This window comes from Columba livia, chromosome 2 (genome assembly GCF_036013475.1).
Source record: "Columba livia isolate bColLiv1 breed racing homer chromosome 2, bColLiv1.pat.W.v2, whole genome shotgun sequence".
NCBI classification, from domain to species: domain Eukaryota; kingdom Metazoa; phylum Chordata; class Aves; order Columbiformes; family Columbidae; genus Columba; species Columba livia.
In genome coordinates this window covers 34,235,948-34,253,827 of record NC_088603.1, presented here as the reverse complement: position 1 = coordinate 34,253,827, position 17,880 = coordinate 34,235,948, and the positions used below count along the sequence as shown (strand labels likewise).

The window sequence follows — 17,880 nt, the reverse complement described above, 5'->3', positions numbered from 1 at the left end:
TGTGCACTTGATGCACAAATACTGTTTTTTCTCCTTTGAGTAGACCATGTATTGCCTTTACACATGTGTTTGACATACTGGACGATATAACTAAACCAGGTCAGAATCAGAGGAACAGCAACTACTGGATGTACTTGCATTGAAACAGCTGCCTCTTTTGTGTTGCTCAACCTCCGGTGCCTGAATCCAGGAGGAGGATCTCGCTGGGGGCTGTGAGCAGCTCTTTGGTGGTTGCTGTATTTCAATATTTCAATGTGCCCTGCTCAGTCAGCAGCAAGCCCTCATCTCCTGTGCTGCACAGTCAGCTGGGTTTAGCTGCTCTGGGGATGCAGGCTGTGTGTGCAGAAATGGATGATTGTTCAGCTCCCTTCCCTTTCAGGGAGCCGGGAAGCAGAAAGTCAGTGCCTAAATCGCAACTTAGCCAAGATTCACCAAGAGATGGTCACTGGGCTTTACTTTCTGTTGGGGTGTTTGTTTCCCAAGTTAAAAAGTTGAAAGGGGGGGGGGATTTGTACACAGAGTATTTTAAGAGATGCTCAGAGGCATACACTGCACGCCTATCCCACTGGTTTCATTGTCTTTGTTAAAGTACAGGAGAGCAGCTTTGCAGAAGGTGTATTCCGCTTGTGTGTTACCGGAGCGCTGGGGAGTTCTTGCCGCGTTCTGACTATTGTTACCTGTCCCCTGCCTGATTTGACCGTCTGGAAATTAAACAAGCCATCACCTCGGGGCCACAGAAAGCCATAGCCCACCCCACCCCACCCCCCCCCCCCCCCCCCCCCCGGCCTCCCTCCACTCCTGGGAATTAAAATCCAACACACGATGCCGAGTGTGGCTTACAAAGGGCAGCCCGTTCCTCCCCTCTGCCCCGCAGCGCAACGAGCCCCCTTCTCGATTTGGACATTTTGGCCGAGACCCGGCCGGGCACTGACCGCGCTCTCTCTCTTGCTCTCCCCCCTGCGCACGAAAGGCGGACGATGGAGGCGGCGGCGAGCGGGCGCGGGAGGAGGCCGGCGCAGCGCTGGTGCTGCGGAAGGTGTGGTCACGCAGCCCGGCCCCCGAGCGGCGCGGGAGGTAAGGCTTGCGCGGCCCCGGGAGCGCGGGGCTGGGCCGGCCGGGCCGGGCTCCGCGGCGGCGGAGGCATCGGGCGGGAGGGCGGCCCGCGGCCCCGGGCAGGGCGATGGCTCCCGGGGGACGCGCCTGAGTGGGGCGGCGCGGTGGGAGCGGGGCGCCATGGGGAGCGGCAGGGTGCGGGTGCCCGAGGCGCTGGCGGGTCGCGGCGGGGAGCGGCCGCTGCCCACCTTCGACGTGCCTTACTTCAAGTACATCGATGAGGAGGACGAGGAGGACGAGTGGAGCAGCCGCTCGCAGTCCTCCACCGAGGATGACTCCGGGGACTCTCTGCTTTCCGACAGATACGTGGTGGTGTCAGGGACGCCGGAGAAGATTTTGGAGCATCTCCTCAGCGACCTGCACCTGGAAGCCGCGCAGGACAAGGAGACGGGTAAGGAGCGAGCCCGGCGGGGAGGCGGCGGCCGGGGAAGCGCTTGTCCCCGGTCCTGTGCGGGAATGGGGGAGAGATCGCGGTGCCAGCAGAGCGGCGAGGCGACGGGGGTCGCTCCCGGGCATCCCCGGCCGAAAGCCAGCTGCCAGCCTGATGTGCAGCTCGGGGCAATGTGGGCAGGTGGCGAAGCGGGGCACCCGGCCTCGGGGCATCAGCTCCAGCATTTAGCGAAGCTGCTCAGGAGCAGCACGTACTTAGCAGAAACTTAAACCTTTTTTTTGTATTCGTCTTTCTCTGCTGCCGGCGTAGCTCAGTCTGCGGTGTGCGTTGTGGAGCTCCCATGTATCTCCAAGCAGAGACTGCTATTCCTTATAGCCTTCAGCTATTACATTGATCACAATACTTGCTGTGCACTTCAGCCTCCTGGCCAAGTACCCGTTTTGCCACCACCCGAGTACTTTGGCACGTCTTCTGTTTCATAACCACGGTTTATAAATTTTCTCATAACCCAGGACACAGTGTATCGCCTGGTGCTGTACGTGTGTGTCTTCAACCAGAAATTGTAATTTATTCTAGCCTCGAGCAATTATTATATCGATTGGGCTACCTGACATGCAGTTTAATTTTCAGCTGGATCTCTTGGCTCTATACACAGCTTGCTGTCACCAAGAGCTCCTGGGGTAGTCCATCAGAAGTTCCTGCAACCCGCAATTCGTAGATAGTTTTAATGAAAGCGGCCAGGCTGGTGAGACTTTTGGAGGTCCCAAATACTGAAGAGCTGCGGAAGGCAGCTGGCTGTAAATGGGGCTGTGCATTTCATCGTTCCCCATAGGGTTAAAATGCATACTCCTGCTTCTGTATATATCTCTCTCTGCAAATGAGATTACTGAGAATGAACACACTTTAATCTTTTTAAGTGGCTGAAAATATAAATAACATCTGTGATTCCTAGAGGAACGTCAGGATTGGGTTCTCGAAACAAGTCATTAGTTTAATGTGGGACAATAGACGTATTCCTAGTGCTGATGTCTGAATGCCCCCGAGAAACATAGGGTGTCTGCTCGTGATATTATTACAGTATTCCTGGTGCTGCTTTTGTCTGCCTAGACATTAATATTTAGTGCAGAGAGAGGCTGTGATTGTTTTCCTTCCACAGATGCCCTCAGACTAGTTGTGGGTGTAATTTACATGAGCCAGCTTTTAGGCAGTGTATAGTGTGGGTCTTTCGTTGGCCCTTTAAGGTCAAGTCAGATCCAGAGTGAGTTTTCCCCATTAACGTTTTTCTTATGCAGATTGAGGCATATTGGCTTCTTGTCTTTATAGTCTGCTTCATCTTTTTTTCTATAAGCTCCCAGTCTTGCTGGAAAACAACGAGATTTTCACTAGTGTTTTGCACTATATTTTAGTGTTTGTAAATACAAAGCACTCCCTATGTTAAGCATTAGACTCTGCATACATCCACATTTGTACTACCTTTTATTTCTTTTTGCTCTTTTTCCCTCCCATCAGCAGGAGGCTGTTCATAAACCTGTTCTTATTGTTACAGAGAAGGGCTGGTAAACTGCCCTCAAAACAAATGCTAAACCAGTACTTGCTTGGTTTGTAGATGGTAATGTTTTTAAAGGTTGATTGGCTTCCTCTCACCTCTTCTGCCTTATCCTAACTCCTTTTAGAAAGAAACAATTAGCTCTGCCCTGTAGCCAGGATTAACTGGATCCCAGGGACAGAACAAAGTGGCTGTGGCTTCATTTTTTTCTTTTTGCCATCACAAAGAAGTGTGCTAAACCTTGCCCAGCGGCCCTCCACTACCCTCAAGGGTAGTTCAGAATGTACTCTTTTCTTCTGACTTTATTAATCTGGTTAAATAGAACTTCATCAAAATAAAAGACTTTGGGCGTTATGTTGCCCAGTGTTTTATGTGGTGGATGCCCCTGTGATGGTTTTTATCAGTCTGTTTTTCAGCCTGAGTGGCATTTAGCATGAGTAAGTATGGAGTATCAACTGTATATATGTGCATCTTTATGTGTGCACCTGAAGGCATCCTTCTGCTGCTTGTGTGCATGGATTTGCTGTTCTTTGTACTTTTTGTAGTTTCGGCCTGTCCCGTCTCAAGAGGACGGTCAAATTGCACAGTCCCACAGGCTTGTGTTCTAGCAGGCGTAGCTTTGCAGAACATGAAAGGATGATGTTGTTGTACCCAGCTGCTGCTCCTGCTGTCAGTTTGCTGATTCCAAGATGACTTCCTTGGCCTCCCATTTTCCCTGCAGTCCCCAACCTGGTTTGCTTATTTGTGTCTGCAAAAAACATGGGAAAGTGCTGTTCTTACATATGCTGGTGCAAAGGGGGCTGTTGATCTGTTTGACCCTTTGCACTGCTTCCCAAGGAGGGATGCTCTGCATGTTTTTATTCTCACCCTTCGTATAACAGATCATAACTGCAATCTTCTCTGGTCATTAAAAAAATAAATAAATAAAAATCCACTCTCTCCGGGAGCTAGCATGGTCATGGAGCATGGCTTTTTATAAACACTGATACAGCGGGATGACACCCCACGTATTGCCCCCAGCCGTCCTCCATTTTCTAGCCCAAGTCAGCAGGTACCACATGCAGCTGGGAGAGTAATGGGGAACTTTGTTGCTGGTCTGGAATAAATTAAACTGGGCTCTTGCCCAGGCCTGAGGCTCCCTTCAGCTGCCACTGAACCTGTAGCAAGGTACCTTAAACACTCTGCTGCAGTGTCCTCTGCTATAAAAAATTCATGGGGACGTCTTCTCTTACCCTATCTGAAGAAGAGTCCCAGTGTCTGTGATGTGGCTAAACACCATCATAGCAAGTGAGGACACTAAAGGGGACATTGCAATGCGCACAATTAGACTTAGTCTATTGCTCAGATGACTTCTGAAGGCAAGGATGTCTAGAAAGCCTGAGGTCTCCCAGACTCTGTAAGCTTGGCTACTTAATAACAGTTTAATGACTGAGGTTTTTTTGTGATTACTAAGTCAGAGAGTGTATGTGAGTTCTTGTGGCATTATCTTAAATTGGAGCTTACCAGTAATAAAGTCTTGCCAGCCTTCTGTCTCAAAGAGAGAAACCTTTCATCTCACTGATTTACTGTAAACTGTAATGCACCAACCACTAAGATGACTGTTCTTGTTTCCAACTGTGAGATGGCTGGAGATTTTAAATTTCTGTAATGAACAACTTTTCTGAGTCATCTCTAAAGTTGTTGGAATGACTGGGGGATGTCTGCTGAGTGTGTACTTTAGAGGGCGATTTGAAGTTTTAAAAATTGAATAGAGTGAGACACTTCAAATATATTTATATCCAGGCAGAAAATGCAAGGCATACCTCCTGGGCTAATCCTTATCAAGGAGAGGGATTTGAACAAGTAATCTTCTACAGGCCAAATCTTAGTGTTTCAGTATCTCTAATACCTTCCCATTGATTACAACATTTCTTTCAAAATTGTTGTCCTCTTCTGCAAAAGTTTCTATTTCTTGGGTATTAGCAGCATCTCCTTCTGTGGATAGTATCCTGATCTAGCCTTTGGAGTATCCTCTGATTTGCCTCTGTTCAAACGTACCATCTTGCCTCACACTGACTGCATTCAACGTTTGGCAGCCTCTGGACTGACACAGTGATCATCACATCCACCGCTTCTTCTCAAGCCTGCCTGAATCCTTCAGGCCACTGGGCCACGTCTCAGGCAACTTAAGCAGAACGTTGCTGAAGCAGAACATAATCTCCCTCCTCCCATCTGATGACACCACCTGTCTTTTACCTCTCTACTGGGGCATTAATTTTAGGAAATGAGTAGGGAGAGAAGAGCTTGATTTGTGAAGGTCTTTGAGGGCAAGAAGCAGTGGGAAATGGAGACCAAGAGAAATAATGTAAATGAAAAATGGAGCACTATGTGGTGGTGTTGGTCTTAACTGATGTATCTTTTTAATGAACTGGGTGAAAGAAGTAGTGGCAAAGGCAGGCATGATACTTTTGTTAAACAGGCTATCACAAAAGTAGGATCTTTGATGCTGAAAGTCTTAACAGGACAGAAAAAAAAAGATGAATCCTTATGATGTAGCTAAAACTGATGCAGAAAGCTGTAGATATGGTCTGGATGTCTTAGGAATAGGAAAAGAAAGGAGTAATGACATTTGTACCATGCTGAGCCACCTTATCTTGGACTGTGGATGGTCCTTGTATTGGTGAGAACTTTGTGCTGTCATGCAGAAGCAGTTTTAGCTTTGGGGTCATACCGTAGCGTCTAGGTGGGGCCCTCACACCATGTTTTTTTGTCCTAGAAGTGCTGTGTAGTAAGGGTTGCTTTTGTTTAATCTATTCTGTGTCTACACTTGCATGAATGACATTGCTTTGATGTTGGCTAACGGCACACTCTGAGGAACTGTATATGTGGCCTTTTAGGGGAATGGTACTATCTTGCATGAGCTGATTGTAGTCAGTTGCTAAATGATGTTGCAAAAAAAGCAATACAGTTCTGCCTTTTCTAGATGTTTTCTTTTGTTTAATCATACAAGAAAAAAAGTCTAATTACTTTTTGATTTTTTTTTTTTTGTTTGTTTCTTAGCTATAAAGGATGCTGTTAGGACTCTTGCTCACTGTGCTTTATTACTGAGGAGTAAAAGATGTTAAAAAATGTACTCCTTTGACTGCCATGCAATCAACGTGAATGTATCTGATGCATGTGGACTGATGTCAAGGAGAATAAATACTTGCTCAACACTTTGTGATCCTATCTTCCAGCTTTTAGGATGGAGAGAATAAATGCCCACTAGCCCTTCTTCTTACCAGTCCTTTTTAATGACATGTTGTCTGTCATCATTTTGAGGGATTTTGTAAACTTTTCCCTAAAGTCTTAGGAAAGCTTTGTGAACTGAGTGGGCTAAATGCATATTACTGCCATGCCCATAGGAAAGGAATGCGTTTAGCAGAGTTGACATGCATGGAGCAACATCAGTGTAAGAATAGCAGAGAAACTAAAATAATCATTTATTTCACTGTTCAATGTGAGAGAACTTGGTGAGGTTAGGTTCTCACACAGGACCGTTGCTTCATGTAGCATGAGTCTAAACTGTCTCAAATGGGAGTGTCAGTAGAAGAGGTTTAGAATAAATCAATAAAATGAATAGTAACAAATCACCAGGATCAGATGTTACTCCCCAAAGACTTCCAAAGGAGCTCAGATATGAAACTGCCGAACTCCTTTAACAGTGGTTTGTAATCTATCATATAAATCAGCTTCAGTGGCAGAGGGAGGTGGAAAATGTGATGCCAATTAAAATAAATGGTTCTATTTGGGGAACATCTAAGCAATAAGGTTGTCATTTTACCAATATGTTATTCCACCATAAACTGGTGCTGTAGTCTAAAGCAGCAGCTCAGCCTTCCCCAGCCACTCATTCCTGCCACTGCGCTGGTCCCTCTGTGGCTCTGCAGCCTGTTGTCTTATTCTGTGGTCGACTTGAGTAGGGAGCTGGTCCCAGTTGATACTAACCAAGGGAATACTGAATTATTAGTTTTAAGATGGATCCATTTCCTGATTCATTTAATTTGTCAGTGGCACCAAGTTTGCTCCTGACACAGGGAGAGGGTGCTACGGAATGGGAGATGTGCAGGTGAGGATGGCAGGGGTGAAGGACTGGTATCTCCAGAAGCTGGACTTGCTTGCAGGAGTTTGGTGAGATGCAAAACTGCAGCATAAAGTAATGACTTTGTGCTGGGAAATTGGGTGGCATTACCTTAAAAGTAGAAGGAAGAAATGCATGCAGAAATGTCATACTGAAGGAAGGGAAATGGTTTTTATTTCAGAGAGAAGTGGGAGTATGAGGGTATGTATCGTCTGGTCTGCCTATATCTTATATTTGTATTTCCAGAATCCTTTTGATAAAATCCCTTGCCAAAAATCCTAAAAGAAATTTAAAGATCCTTTTGATAAGGGAGGAGGTGCTTTTCGGGACTGATGATGACTTAAAAGACAGAAAATGAAAGTTGAGAGTGAATTGTCAGTGTTTAAAATGGAGAAATGTCACCATCAAAGACTGGGTGCTGCTGAGTGTGGGATGAAAACTGGGGTAACAGAATGTGCTGATAAAATTAAATGATTGAGGATCTCATGATAAATGATAGAACTGTTTCACCTTTGCTGGCCATAACAAGGTTATGTTCTTGTACAACCTGTGATTCCCACTCTGACTGCCTGTTCGAGCTGTCATGTTGTCCTGCCATCATACTGACAAACTTTGCTTGGGTGTCTCTGCAAGGTGAGTGAGATCAGGAAGCTGATCCAACTCAAAAATAGTCTCATGGAAGTAGGAAAAAAGGGGCAGTGCAGGACTGGGAAAATGACTGGGGAGTGAGGTCCCTCAAACCAGCCCTTTGGCTGAAGAAAGATGAAAGGAATAAAAATGTGTGACTGTGTGATAAAATTGCAGATGAGATCCAAGTTTGAAAAATGCAAAGTAATGCATTTTCTAAAATAGAGAAAAGGAAATCCTTATTATACATATTCAGTGGAGGTGCTGAATTGGCTAATATGCAGAATATAGGTCTTTGGAGATAATGTGGATAGTTCTTGGAAATTTTTGATCATCACTGATCAAAAAGATAAACAGTATTTGTGACAATTAGGAAAGAAGACAATAAGAGATTATTTGATTTATAACTAATAAAGAGATTTTTTTCTTTTTAAAAATTATGCACAGCTTAATTATGAAACTCGTTGTTGAGGATTTTGTGCAAGCCGAAGTTTGGAAGATCTTAAAAAACAATAAGGCAAAATTCTGGCAAAATCGTTGCTGTGACATTGATACAACTTCCAATTTGGAAAGTTAGAGGGCCTGTCAGAGAAAGATAACTCTGTATTTGTCCTTAGTTGTTTTTTTTTTTTTTTTCCTTCCCCTGGGCATCCTCTGTTAGCACCTGGTTCTGTTTTATGAGGCTCTTTGATCTGACCCAGTACATCACATGTAGCATCTTGCAGTTCGGAAGAAATGAACCAGAATCTGAGGTTATAACAACATGCCTAGTTCCTTTGGTTGGGACAACCGAGCAAGTTATCAGTTCAGCTGGCAGCAGAGAGTGAAAAGTTTTCTGCTGAATGGCTTCGCAAATGATGTGGTGGCACCTAGAGCTGGGATGACAGAGGTAGGTGCCCTGGCATGGCATGAGGTTGGGACCAAGGCTGCCAGCAGTGACACTGGCTTCTGCTCAAATGGGAAGATCTGACATCCTCCAGTTGTCCTCCTGTTCATTGCCATGTAGCCCCTTCTCTCATATACTTGGTTTGACCTTGTGCCAAGGATGTCTAAGTATCTTAGTAGGAAAGTTTTTTTTTTTTGTTTCTGTAGGATTATTTTCTGTCATGTTAGTGAGCTGAAACAGCTTGCAGAAGAGAGTGTCGTGTCTGGGATTCACTACAGACAGTGTGTCACACGCTGTGGTGCCTAAGTTAATAGGAAATGCCAGTGAGGGGAATATGTTTAAAATGCTGTCTCCTGGCAGGAACTCAGACAGTTATTTCTGGGAAATGAGGGAGGACTCAGAACCTGAAAAAGGTGGGTTTTTTTGTGCTTGGGCATTAAAGCTTGTTTAGGGCTAACTTTTGGAAAGGCAGAGTACTGGGATGCTGCTCCTGGATTGTTTCACTGCTATACCCAATGCCTGGGAGACTAGAGGCAGCATGGGGAGTGATGAACACCCAACTTGTTTTCATGGTGTAAGGATGCATGACATAGTAAACCCTTTAAAGGAGAAAAAGGAACTAAGGGAGCCATCAGGCAAACACAGGACCAGCTAGGCACCTTTTAGCACTGCGGGCACCTAAATAAATGTTTTTGTACCCTGTGCAAGGATAGCTTGGAATGATGGTAGCGCCCAGAGAGTTTAATGTATTTTGTATTTGAGTCAAATTTGCAGAAGAAAAAGCTACACACTGTATTTGATTAGTCAGTTATATCATAGTTCCTTAGTGTTTTCTCTGTAGTTTTGTGGTTCATTATAGCTAGTTTTCACCTTCTGCTGTGTGAGAAAGAGATAAGGAGCCACCATGAAAGCCTAGTGTGAAACCCTTTATAATGAAGGTGTGCATTGTAGACAATATGTTGCATTGCAAAATAGACGTGGTGATATAAACATTTTGATGAGGTACTTAGGAGACAAGTTGTTTTGACATTGGGATTTTGGTAAGGTTTCTGGAAAGCCAATGTGACCCTGAAGAGTTTTAGTCAATAATTTATGAAATCACTTTTACCCTAATGACGTTGAAAGTCTAGGTGATATGAAAAGGAAAACCGATGGAGTAAGTATTTTAAATATGTGAAAGGACATATGGCAGTGTATTTCTCTAAATTAACAGATGCATTAAGTAGCTGAGATTATATAGAGACATGTTTGTATATTTGAGAAATATTTTGATAGAACTTTTTTCAGAATGGTGCTTTTGATAATTGCTAATTGTCTGATGGGTTTAAGCCAAGAAGTGATTATGGAAGGGATAAAAAATACTTCCAAGGTTTTATTTGATAAAAATGCTTGTATTTTAGTGATAAAAAGAGTGGTAGAAGTTGCTTGTTAGTTTCTGCCTCAGTCTGAGTCCTTTTCTCATCACTTGAGTGTGGCTGATCAGCATCAAATTTTGCACAAATAACTAGTCTTCCCAGGTCAGGAAGCTGGGACTAAGGGCTATAAAGGCAAAACCAAAAACTGAGTTGCTGCACAGTGGTGCTGCCAAAGAGATCATTCTTGACAAGAGAGATGTCATTTTAGAAGTATGCCAGCCACTTGGGTTGATACCCTCTCTGGCTTAAGCACTATACTGGAGGTTGGGTGAGTTCCACGGCTTCAGGTTTGGAGACAAAGCAGGCCAGATTCCTTCTGGTGCAACTAATGTCATACTGGTTTTAGTGAGCTGTAAGAATGGCAAAGGCAAAGGAAGTCATCATTGACTTTACAAAATGTCATAGCCAAATTCTGAAATTAGTCTAAACTGTGGTAACTCTTCCTGACTTCTGTCTACTGGAGATCCATTCCCCCACAGCAGTGGTGGAATCAAACCACCAAATGTGAAATGGATGATGAGAGAGGACAACCCCTACTGTGATGGTGACACGACTTACTAGATCCTTTCAGGCCCCAGATACAGCCCTGTCTTCATGTTTTCCTGAAATGTGCCTCATTGAAACTGACTAGTTAGGAATCTCAAAGCTGCTGTTTATAGTAGAGGAAAAGTGAGTCCTGGTTTATAAGGGAGTAGCGTGAGAGGAATAGCAACAGATGGTGTGTGTGGGTTGGCAGGTCAGTTAACTGTGAGAGTAGGCACTGAAGTATCAATGTTCCTGCTGCTTATGAGGCGTCCACACATCCTGTTCCTTCAGCAGGAGCTGCAAACCATACAGTCCTTCAGGAACTCCATGGGGCTCTTAACCACAAGTTCTCCCATCTTTCCTGAGTGTATACTCATCTTCAGCACTCAGCATTGTTCTCCTTTTCTTCCTTCTTAAGGTTTTTTACTATGAACCCCTGACCTGCAGGCTATTGAAAAACTGGACACTGTCTTCAATACTCTGTGTTTCTTTTCCACAACACAGAGATTCACCACTTGCTGACATAAGTTGGGGTGTTTGTCCATTAATGATTCCAATGTTGCTATATGCACTTAGTGAGATAGCTGTTAGATCAAAAGCTTGTTCTCAGAGCAGAGCACTCTTTCACAAGAGCTGACTCACTGTAATGTTATAAAACTCAGAGAAGGTGCTCTGAAATATTTTTTTTTGAAAGATGCTTTCATGAGGTGGGAGAGTTTTTATGTAAGAATGCTGGAAACTTAAAACTGCATCCTGACATACTTGCTGCATCTTTGGGTCCAAGAATACAGTTCATGCACTGTTTTCAGGCTTTGAATTCCAGTGTTTCCAGTGCTCCAAGTTGCTGTAATACAATGATTTTTTTGTGAGATTAACATTTTCTGAGGAACATAAAGAGCGTGTTCCTTCCCCGCCCACAGGGTGGAAGGATGGATTCACTGAAGACCTGAGCTTTGAGGTTGTATATTAAGAATCTGAAAGAAATCTGTCTTCAAAGCTTCTTTTTTCCCCTTGTGAACTAAATTTACTCTCATGCTGCTAATTCCTCCTTCCCCCGCAATCCTTCTTAACATGCCCTGAGTTCAAACAGTTTCACGGTATTATGGAACTAGCAGCCTCAACCTTTTCATGAGCACGAGTGGAGCTCGTTTTGGCTTTAGCCAAACTACAATTATTGTTACTTTACTAAGCTCCCTGTCATTCCTCGTGTTACTACTGTTAGGTGACATTTTGCTGTATAGTGTGCTGATACAGTTGTTTTCTTTCCCACCTTACCATTTTCTGTAAATCCCGGTGCCCAGAGGACTTCCAGGGAAATTAAGAACGAAAAGGCACAACCCAAGACCTATTTGTGAACCACTAATTGGAACAGATTTCTGCCTATTTCCTGATGCGTAGCCTCCTGATGAGGCTTTCTCTGGGTTCTTAAGATCTCCCTTAATAGCTGCCAACCCTGAGCTGCATTACAGCACCAAATGCCTCTGCTTGCTGTGTGGTTGAATAAACGCTATTGCTTGAGAAAGCCTGTCTGTGCATTGGTAAACTGGTGCCAACACACTCCGGATTATGAAGTGCAGTGGAGCTGGGCTCTGCCTTGCCTTGGCGCTGGCTGCTGCCTTCTCTTTCATGTCCAAGGAAAATAAGGGGAGCAAGCAGCTGTGGTAGGAGCTACCGAGGGCCAGTTCTGCTGCGTGCTAGATGAAGTTGGCAGGGGATTCTGCTGTGGTTTGTGTTATCTTGCTGGGTTTTGCTTTTAGTGGGCAAATCAGAAGATCGGTTCTTGGATCTAGTGATATATGGTTGTAGTAGGATTACTTTTGTGAGAGCGGAGGTGCCTGTCTAAAAAGGAAGTAATGGAGCGGAGTGTGCTTGGCATAAATTCAGAAGCTTTGTGCATTAACTGCAGTTGGTAAGCTCATAATGCAGGCTTTAAATTGCTGTCACTTTTTTTAGAAGGAAAGGCTTGATCCAGTTTGGTATCAGCTGGGGTATATAACACCTTTTAGGAGAGTCTGTGGTTGGCATTGAAGACAATCCTTCTTTTTTAAAGTTAATTTTGATCCTTTTAGAGATTGAGATAGGAATAGAATTACACCACTTTGACAGCCAAATGTTTCTTGTGAGATGTCAGTTACCCTCAAGGAGTGTAGCTGGCTCTGGCAGAAAGAGCTTTTTGGAATAGCACCAGTTACTGCAATAAAGTAAATTGCTTGTCCCATCTTTTAGATGAGGTGAAAAATACTGATGTGAGTTGTAGCTGTGGCATCAGCAGCTCGCATCACTGTCTCCTGAGCCAGGCTGAGATCATGAGCTGACCTTGTCTCAGTTCAGAAATGCTTGTGAGATTCTTCCAAAACCAAATCAGTACTCTCTCTCTGAACTGAAAATGTGACGGCTTGCAAGGACACTGAATACAAAAAAAATCTGGGGTGGGAGGACAGGGAAAATAGATCAATGTAAATAAGGTGGCAGTATTGATGGATCTAATTTTGATGGAAGCTGATAATAACAAACTTGGGCTTTTTTGTGACAGCATTTGGGATGAATTGTGATTTTATTCCTTTGCTTGAACTTGAGTTTTGATGGAAATATAAATTGCCAGAATCAGGGTGTAATCATGGAGAAATCATGCTGTCTGACCCGTGACTGCTAGTGGCCTTTATGCCTCACCTTATGTTGCTTTTCAATTTCTTTCTTTTTTTTTTTTTTTTTTTTTTTTTTTTTTTCTGCACCCTGCATCCCCCTCCTGCCATTATCCCTCCTCTTCCTCCTTCTCCTACCCACAAGGCTCTACTGGTTTCTCAAGAAGTCTGTCTTAACCCTTCCCAAGCCCATTTCTTAGGATTTAGGGCTTGTTGACTTCTCTCCAGGAGCCACTACAGCTAAAACCAGAAAGCCAGATACTGGTTCTGTTCTTTCCTAGTTGTGCATTCAGAGCCTCAGCATCAATACAATAATGAAACCTTTGTTGTGTTTCATTCCCCACCCCGGTAGGAGCCTTGTCCATGGGACTTTGTTTGTTGTTACTGTTTGTGCATCACGGGGGACACACAGCCACAAGCTGGAAGTGGGAAGCAAACAAGCAACAGTGAAAAACAACCACAAACAAATAGCATTTGTCAGATCCCTGTTGTTAAGGGGTTTTCAAATTCAGTCTTAAAGCAGCAGTGAGTAATGTTTTACATGCTGCAAAGTGTGGAAACCACCAGTAATGGGCAAATGCAAACATTTTGGCTGTTAAGGTGACCGCAGCTTCTCTTCATACTCTTGCATTGCTGTCTGTAGAGATAACTCTGTAACAAACAGCTGGAAAATTGTTATCCCAGTATGTGCCAGCAAGCAGCAACAGGGAGGTAACAACTGGATTATTTAGAAATTCAGCACACACACGCACCCCTCCATGTCCTGGCAGCTGGAACACTGCCTTACCTCCACTTACAGCTGCATGGGTGTGAAAAAAGAGGCTGTGTAGATGCAGCTCAGTAATTCTTAGGATAGGCAAACTGGCTCAGACCTCTGGCCTGCCCAAACCCAGCCTGACTGCCAGGGAGCAGCCCTGGCCATGCTGTGGGCTTCTCGCTGTCCTCCCTCACCCAGAGAAGGAATGTCCTCCCCATCAGGGCCTGCAGAGCAAAGGGACACTGTTTGCTCCCTCCTTGTGACAGCAGTGTAGGGCTCTGGGGCCACACATGGCTTGCAAATGCTTTGAAGGCGTCATCCGTGCTGCTTGGTGGGCAGGGAGCCCTTCCTCAGGGTAGTGTGAAGCCCTGGGAAGCCTTGGCCATCCTGGGGGCCCTCTGGACCCCTGAGGTTTGCTGTGGGCAGAAGCCCTAAAGAACATACATGGAGATTTTGGGATGTGGTCAGTTGGGAAACCTGGGCATGCTGGGCAAGTGAAGTCTAAACCTATAGGCAGGGGAGGGACTCTGCCAGCTGAAGCTGGGCCTCTCCCATGTGTTCCCCAGTCCTTGAGTACTCTCCCAGATATTTATTTTCTGTTGCAAAGTAGCAAAAAAGCATTTTCCTGAGGTCTATCCTGGTGCGGTCTCAATAGGTTGAGGAAAATTTTTTACAGTCTCCCGTGTGATGGCCCATCTCTCTAGGCAAAAGTTTCAGCACATTGTTCAGTTTGCTTGTACAGCTTATGTAAATATTTTGAACAGATTTTTTTTTTTTTTCTTTGATGTGTTGCATACAGATTGTGTTAGTGTTAATGAGAATCCGAATCTCCCTACTCAGATGAGGGCTTTGACATGCAGATGGGCCATAGGGTATTTGATTTAACATTTCAGTTTAAAGGACTGGAAATTTGTTCAAGGAATCAAGATCTGTAAGATGCAATTTGGGAAGTTACAACTACGTTCTTGATTACAAAGATATAAACCTTTAATAACAATTTTCTAAAAGTGCCTGAAAACCAAGAAAATGCCATCAGCTTGGCAAGAAACTGCTGTTTTGAGTTTTCTTGACAAATTGACAGCATTCATGTGCTCCTAGAGGGTACAGTCATGTAGATCTGGGATGAGGCAATTTTCAGCAAAGGGCAGGAGGAGTTGTCCAAAATGCTTTTATTTGTAGTGTTAGCAAGAAGGCCAGCTCCTCTTCTGAACCCCTGTGACTTAGGGAAGTCCTGGGTATGAATCAGGACAGAGAGACTAGCAAAATCTGCCATGAGACCATGTACAAGCTGTGTTGAGGTCAACGTTTGTTGGAATTTTGTGTTCTCTACTGCAGAGAATGGCAGCTCTGTATGATCGGGCTCCAAACGGAACAAATAAAAGGCAGCTTTTATATTTATCTTAAAATAATTAGATGTTGTTCATAGTTTTGGATACTCTCATTTCAAATGAGAAGTGAATGCATCATTTCCTCAGCTAATCTGTGAATCCAGAGATTCACAGTGTTTGGCTTGACTATTCATGATTTATTTACTTTTTAAAATTCAGACACGGGCATGTGTGTGATGATTTATTCCTCCTTGTAATTGGATACAGTGGTTAAATGATCTTGCATATTATACTTCATTGTCCTTCTGGGATGTGGGCAGCCATGTCTTTAAAACAGCAGCTCCTAATGGAATTGATTCCAGCTCCTGTATATTTACCATAATCAGTGATGCGTTTCTAAAAACTGATTTGGAAAATTATTTTTAAGTATATGTTCTTATATAGCAAGTATTTAGCTAGCTGAAGAGTTGTATGTAGTTCTCAGAGTATTCCTTTAAGAGGAAGAATCATGACCTTCTCTGACAGGCACTCTTTTGTAAAAATAAATACATGCTCACTATTTTGTAACCTGAAAGAAGCTATAGGTAGTGTTACACCGAGCAGAAGTATCTACCAGCCTGCAGCCACGGTCAAGTGATTGCAGTCTGTTTAAGGAGTCTGTCATCACGTAATTGATGACTTTCAATAGACTAACCTGGGATGATATAGAAAGGATACAGCTTCATAGTAAGAAAAAAAAATAAATTACTAACTGAATAAGCAAAGCAGTTTAATGAAAAAACCCCTTATTTGCAGAAATAAATGCAGAAAGGTAATGAGTTACCATTTTACATAGAGGCATTCAGAAGTCACAGTGTCTGTGACTGGTGCTGTGCAAACACGAAGTAAGAGGCACTGTTCTTCCCTGGGAATGTATAGGGTCCACTAAGAAAAAACCTGTCAACCTGATGCAGCAGAGAGGTGGGAACAGCAGCAATAGGGGAAGTCTTGATAGAGAAACAGGGTATGGACACAGTTTGCAGAATTTTAAACAAGGAGGCTATCTCAGTGATCCTATTAGTGCCAGTGTTTGAGATTGTATCTTTTAATAAAAAAACCCAAGTCCTACTAGCAGCAGCTTGAGGAGGCTCTGTCACTTTGTCTCTTATAGCTGAGTTATATTATGTCTACAAACATAGCTATGCTTATGTGGCAGCCTTTACTTCAATCAGACAATAATTTGGTGCTCTCTTTCTTCTACAGATACGCTTACTCTCTTTACTTGAAGGAACATAGTGTCTTTGAAAATTTGACGCCCTGTCTCAAATTGGGTTGCAATTTGTTAACAGATTCAAGAGTTACAGTGGTAAGGGAGAGCAAGAATGACAGACAGTTGGACATACAGTTCAGCTGCAAAAACCTTTTTCCTCTAGGGAACAAGAAAGAAAAAGAAATGCTGAAGGAAAGTAGAAAGTATGCAGTGGTATCACTATCCAAATCTCACATTTGGTGGTTTTGGCCCCAATGGCAGAAGGTCACATGCACTGGTATTGCCTGCATGGGACCATGGAGAGATGAGCAGAACACGAGTGAGGATATTGGGTTTGTACTCTCAGCCTTGGCAGGTACCTCCCTTCTCCACTGAGTCCCTTTCTGCCTCCCTTTCTCTGTGTGGTGGAAAAATAAAGCACATCTTATAAAAAACATGCTGGCACTTAGGGTGACAAAGAGCTATAGAAATGAAAGATGGCAGTAAGCACTAGTCACACCCAGTTGTGATGTATAGTGGTGAAATATGGTCATGGAGCAGATGAGCAAAGAAAACCAGTTTAATACAGTATCCTGTCTGTTATTGCACTTCATGATTTTTACCTTTGTCCTAAACACTGCATCAGATCCGTTTATGCTTGTGCAGAAAGGTACAGTTTACGTCCTGGCCAAGGAGATCCCTCTCTGCCCTGTGAAAGTGCAAGGAACAACTAGCAGTGTTGATGAAGGAGTAAAACCTGAACAAACAGTTTCTACAAGATACAGAATGCATCTTTTCCATTTGATGCTTTTCAGTTTGTGCATGAAAGATACAGTATCGTAAGACTTGGAAAAGAAAGATACAAAAGAAAAAAGCTGACCTATACCAGTCCAAGGTTACACCTATCTGAAAGTTGTGTTCTGAGTGTATGTTATGTGACTAAATCAATAAATAACACGAAAAATATGAAATAATGGCAAAAGTGAATATACACCTTTAGAAAATCACCTCACTGTGCTTTCATCCAGTAGTTCCTTAATATCCCTGCTTTGTTTAACCAAAATATGCAAGCCCATCAAATATAATCACTGAGTAATTATGTCACAGCTGAATCAAGGATCTAATGCTGAGCTCTCCGATGAGTGAAAATAGTTTGAAAATTATAACAGTAAATGTGTTCTTTCTCAGAAGTGTAACATTGAAGCAGCCAAAGGTCCTTGCACAAGAACACAGTTCTGCTGCCACAGAGAATTATGCCCATGCAGGTATTTTAATACTCACAAGCAGCTGAACTATAGATAATGCCCCTGTATGATCTTTAAA

The 17,880-nt window shown here is 43.6% G+C and overlaps 1 protein-coding gene across 4 annotated transcripts in view; it reads left to right on the top strand.

The window, feature by feature from the left end:
- Window positions 1–17,880, top strand: part of RAPGEF5 (Rap guanine nucleotide exchange factor 5) — a 162,622-nt gene that overhangs the window by 96,623 nt on the left and 48,119 nt on the right. For all 4 annotated transcript variants that reach the window (XM_065051278.1, XM_065051280.1, XM_065051279.1 and 1 more), the window contains 2 exons: window positions 971–1,074; window positions 1,416–1,504. In XM_065051278.1, the coding sequence (XP_064907350.1) occupies window positions 971–1,074; window positions 1,416–1,504 (193 nt within the window). The remainder of the gene's footprint in view (window positions 1–970; window positions 1,075–1,415; window positions 1,505–17,880) is intronic.